Genomic DNA, 5024 nt, shown 5'->3' with positions numbered 1-5024 from the left:
GCCGGCGATGGTGACACATGCGGCGGCGGCGCGCCGGCGGCAGGACCATGGTTGAGCGCGCCAGCAAGTTCGTGCTGGTGGTGGCGGGCTCGGCGTGCTTCATGCTCATCCTGTACCAGTACGCGGGCCCGGGGCTGAGCCTGGGCGCGCCCGGCGGCCGCGCGCCCCCCGACGACCTGGACCTGTTCCCCACGCCCGACCCGCACTACGAGAAGAAGTACTACTTCCCGGTGCGCGAGCTGGAGCGCTCGCTGCGCTTCGACATGAAGGGCGACGACGTGATCGTCTTCCTGCACATCCAGAAGACGGGCGGCACCACCTTCGGCCGCCACCTGGTGCAGAACGTGCGCCTCGAGGTGCCCTGCGACTGCCGGCCGGGCCAGAAGAAGTGCACCTGCTACCGGCCCAACCGCCGCGAGACCTGGCTCTTCTCCCGCTTCTCCACCGGCTGGAGCTGCGGGCTACACGCCGACTGGACCGAGCTCACCAACTGCGTGCCGGGTGTTCTGGACCGCCGCGACCCCGCCGCGCTGCGCACGCCCAGGTGAGTGGCGCCCCGGCCCGCGGCCAGCGCGCCCGCCGGTGCCCCCCTTGCCGCCGCCCCTCTGCTCCCCTTCCCGACCGGCCGGAGGGTGCCCGGCTGCGGACGCGCTCCCTTCGCCTCGACTTTACCGCCCCCGCCAGGCCGTACGGAGCCTGGGCTCCCCGACTTGCCACCGGTGGGCCCCCTCATCTGCCCGGCGCGTCGAATCCTGCCCTCGCCGGCTGTGAGTCTCTGGCTGACTTGGGGGTCGGGCGGGAAAGCAGGTTCCCGCGCGTGCGTCGCCCACCTGCAGTGAGCGTTCCCCTGTTCGGCTGTCCTACTCGAAGCACAACGGAGAGAAACGGGGTGCCTCCCCTCCCGCGCCAGTGGGGGCCCGGGTCCAGTCGCCGGCCTTGAGGGGCCTGGGAAGAGAATCTGGGGACAGGGGTTCACTCTGCCAACAGGGGTTCGTTCTGCAGGTAGAACAAAGGCCCGAGTGTGACCTGGACCACTGGGGAGGAGGCTGGACCTCCTCTACGCTGAGGTGAGCCAGAATCAGGTGCAAGCTGGCTCTGAGGAGGCACACAAGAGGTTCAACACCCAGGTTGGGGGCCACCGACCCACTCAGTGGGCACCTGTACAGCTGGGTACCTTCCCTGGAACCCCCTGCGTTAGTAGAGGTTGGGGTCACACTGCTGGCCTGGTTGGGGAGGCCATGGCTGTCCTGGGAAGCACTGTGTGACCAGCAGGGAGGTTGAAGCTGGCCTCTGGCATTCCTTGATGTCCTGGGGAGCCGCCCCCCAGGAGGGCTAGACTGGTATAGACTGGTGAGGGATTGGAGCCAGGACTTCCTGTCTGCCTTTGTTTATCTTACAAACTTGCCTTAGGAGTGCGCCTTGGCTGGGATTGGGGGAGCTTGTGCACCCCATTAGAGCTGTGTGCATTATCTCCCTTTGGGGATAAGAAATATAGGGTCCTTGTTTTGGGGGATGCAGGCCAGGTTTTGGTGGCCCAAAGCTGAATGTGCTCCATGGCATTTTTGTCCCTCTTAATGCTGCAGTCTTCCAGGAAATTGGGGTCCTAGAACTAAGGTAGGGGTCTTCCCACTTTGCCTTGGCTGTCCCCACCCCTACTCCTGTGCAGCAGCTCCCAGCCCAAGAAGTGATACTGCTGCTTGTCCAGGACCCTGGAAACTTTGCTTCCTGCCCAGTACTTGGGCTACTCTGTGCTGACAGAACTGGAGCACCTGCAGCTACCTACCCACCAGTGCTGTCAGCCCTTGGCACTGGACAGTGCAGGACCCACCAGACCCAGGAGGGCGCCTCCCTGCCTGCAAGAGTTGTGGGGTGAGTGGTGGAGCAGAAGTGTGCAAAACCTACTCTGGGGGCTGCTGAAATGCGGAGCCTTTGAAAGGGGCGAGCTAGTAACAGAGGCGCCTCAGCCCTAGAACGCTCTTCCTGCAGCCCCATCTCCTGAGGCTGAGGTTCTTTTTGAATCACTAGGGTGAGGAGCCTCTGGCCTCCCTTGTCAAGAGTTTGTCCACCAGCTCAGGAAGCCCCTCAGCCCTGGCAGCAGGGAGGTACGGTGGACCAGGAGAGAGGCCTGGGGCTCAGAGTAAAGCCTGGGTGGAAGCTGCCAGCCCCTCACGAGGCGCCTTACTGCCCGCCCTGGGCCTGCAAGTTGCTGAGCTCAGCAGTACGTGGGCCTCTCGGGAGGACGGTATTTCCAGGGCCTTCAGCAGACCCCCATCTCAGGGAATGGGCTCTGCCCAGGCAGGTTACTAGTCGATGCCTTCCTGGTTTCCTCCTCCCCACCTCCCCTTTCTTTGCTCTCTGGCACTGGGGAGACTGTCTTTTAATGAGCATTCCCTCAGAAGCCATTGTAATCTTGGCTTTGTGCGTCTGCTGGCAAGTCTGCACTAAGGCACCCCTGCTGTGTGCTCCCCAAGTCTAGGCGCTGGGCAGGGTGCTTTAGACACAAGGAAGCAATGTTCCCACCTGCCCAAGGGCCCCGTACCTCTCCAGAGGTGCCCAGACTCTGTGTGCAGTAGTTGCAAATGCCCCCTCTCCTTTCCTCAGAACCACATTCCACCCTTCTTTGAGCCTGAGGGCGTGGGGAGAAGACCAGTGTTGGGTGTGGCGCCCTCACTGGGTTTGCTGGAGGCTGGGTCAGGGTCAGGCCTCTCTCTTCCTCTCTGTGTGTCTCCTGGGCTGAGCTTGGGAGAAGGAAGGGCATAGGCAGACTGCCCCTCCCCCTTCCCTGAGGCCTTCTCTGGAACCCTCTACCAAGCTTCTCCCAGCACTCGTGCCAGCATCTGCGGTACCTGGGGCCTGGAAGAGGTGTGCAAGGACATGGGGCTCTTGCTAGCCTGGGCATCTCACATACCATCCTGGGTTCTGGGCTGGGCAGGCAGTGGAGGTGCACAGTGCCTTCTGAACAGTTTGGAACTTGCAGCCGCTCTTACGGCATTCCGACTGGGAGAGAGGGGTCGGTGTGTGTACGAAGTTCTGGCTCGTCTCTGTGGCCTGTGCCACATGCACGGTGCCTGCTGTGGCACTGGGCCACTTTGGGTCGAGCCTCTCCCATGTTCCTGTGCCTTAGAAAGTACAGGTGGTGCTCTGAAGGCCAGACTGTCCTTCCCTCTGCCCTCCTGGCATGACGCTGGTGTGTGGCTCTGTCTGGGGGCAAAGTAGGTGCTGCTCACCTGCTGGCACCCTGGAGAGCAGTCTCCTGTGGCCCCAGAGCCTCCCTGGGAGCTGTGCTCAGCCCACCTCTCCCCACCTTGTCCTCATCAGTCAGGGTCAAGGAGCCAACCGGGAGTGCAGTGCAGGCCCCAGGGAACTTCAGGGGCCTCCTCAGTGGGCAGACTTAGATCAAAGGCTGCGCTGTCAGCACTTTCCACCTTGACTTCATAATCACCGTATTTGCCATCAAGGGACACAGTCCACTTGCGCCTGCCATAGGGCAGGGGTCCCCAGAGCCTGTGACTGGGGCCAGTGAGCAGGGCCTAGTAGCCCAGGGGACCTGATTGGAAGTGTCACTCTGGCCCACATTGCCTCAGGAGGCTCTGCAAAGGCAGTGGGGGTCAGGATGTTGAGAATTAGATTTTTACTTAAAGCACAAACACCTGCTTTTTAAGCAAATGAACAAAAGCACAAACCCTCAGCTGGTTAAGGGCAGTCGAATGCAGCCGTGGTCTCCCCTGCCTGTGACTGCTGGTGTTCTGACTCTCCCAGGACGTGGTCCAGCAGCCACTTCCCTTGAAAAGCCTGGCGGTGCTGGCGGGCAGGACCTCCGGCCGGTGGGCCTTCTGCACCTGGGTCAGGGAGGTTGGAAGGGAGATGCAGCACTCAGCCGGGCCCTGTGTCTGCAGATGTCCTGGGGCTCCTTCCTGGGTGGGAGGGGGAGCCGTGGTGGTCAGAGAGGCCAGGCTTTGTCTTTTTCTTTCACCTCCCCATCTGTTTTTATTGTGCTGTAATAACCCTGGTGAGCAGTTGATTGGGAGGAAGTCATGAAAGAGAAGTCTGATATTAAAAAAAAAGTTACTGGATTCTTCTCACCCCATCTTTTATTTTCCTTTTGCTATAATCAAAACCACAACATACATTTTCCATAAATGCCGTTCTGTGTCATGAAAAGCGTCCTACTTTAGAGCCACAGATGCCCCAGGTGCCCCGCTGCCATCCTGTGCTGTGGATGAGAAGGTGTCCACGCCTGCTCCTGAGGTGATGCCACAGCGGGACATAGACCCACCATGTAATGCTTTGCATAACTCTGATTTCCTTTGGAAATTCCTAAGAGTGGAATTTTTTATTCAAATAGTCAAAATGTAAATGCTTCAGTGTGATTGTTAAGTTCCTTCTTAGAAAGTCTGCATCTTACTTGGCTGCCACTTTTGATACTTGAGGGCCCCACAGTACCCTTGGAATGCTCAACATTGCCATGTATTTAAAGAGTTTATTTGCATCAATCAGCAAAATGTGTCAATCTGTGTTTTTTTATCTGAAGTCCCACCTGACAAGCACTCCCTTGGGAGTGGTTGTGCCGAGTCACCCCACCTGCCTGCCCATCTGCTCACCACGTACGTCTGCATTTCCCCCCTACCCAGAGGTAACTGGGAGGACAGTGGTAATGGTCAAGCGGCCGAACTAAGGGGAACCAGCATCTGGAGAACGGAGGGTCCCCAGAGCGCTCCGTGGGTCATCCCATCTGGCCCCATCCCCACCAGCAGGCAGGGCTGTGATGACCAGCAATATTTCCCACATAAAGTAAAGCCCAGAAAAGTCTGAGAACCAGCAGCATCCCTCAGCCTGAGGGCCAGGCATTCAGACATCTCTCTGTCCTGAAGCCTTATGTGTGCCCCATCAACCTCTGCTGGAGACCCAAGCCCCTCAGTTGGGAAGGCCATCCATGGGTGAGAACAGCAACCAGACTGACCTGATTAAGAATGTGCAGGCTGCACTGCTGGTGGGAATGCAAACTAGTACAACCACTATGGAAA

At 59.2% G+C, this 5024-nt stretch overlaps 1 protein-coding gene across 1 annotated transcript in view; it reads left to right on the top strand.

The window, feature by feature from the left end:
• Positions 1-6: 6 nt before the first annotated feature.
• HS6ST1 (heparan sulfate 6-O-sulfotransferase 1) overlaps positions 7-5024 on the top strand; it is a 37447-nt gene continuing 32429 nt past the window's right edge. The window contains exon 1 of the mRNA XM_004694889.2: positions 7-544. Coding sequence (XP_004694946.1) covers positions 18-544 — 527 coding nt within the window. The 5' untranslated portion in view covers positions 7-17. The remainder of the gene's footprint in view (positions 545-5024) is intronic.

Source organism: Condylura cristata, unplaced genomic scaffold (genome assembly GCF_000260355.1).
Source record: "Condylura cristata isolate star-nosed mole 26May11 unplaced genomic scaffold, ConCri1.0 scaffold00049, whole genome shotgun sequence".
NCBI lineage: Eukaryota > Metazoa > Chordata > Mammalia > Eulipotyphla > Talpidae > Condylura > Condylura cristata.
Note: the sequence above shows the minus strand (reverse complement) of the source record. Positions and strands in the feature narration are given on the sequence as shown.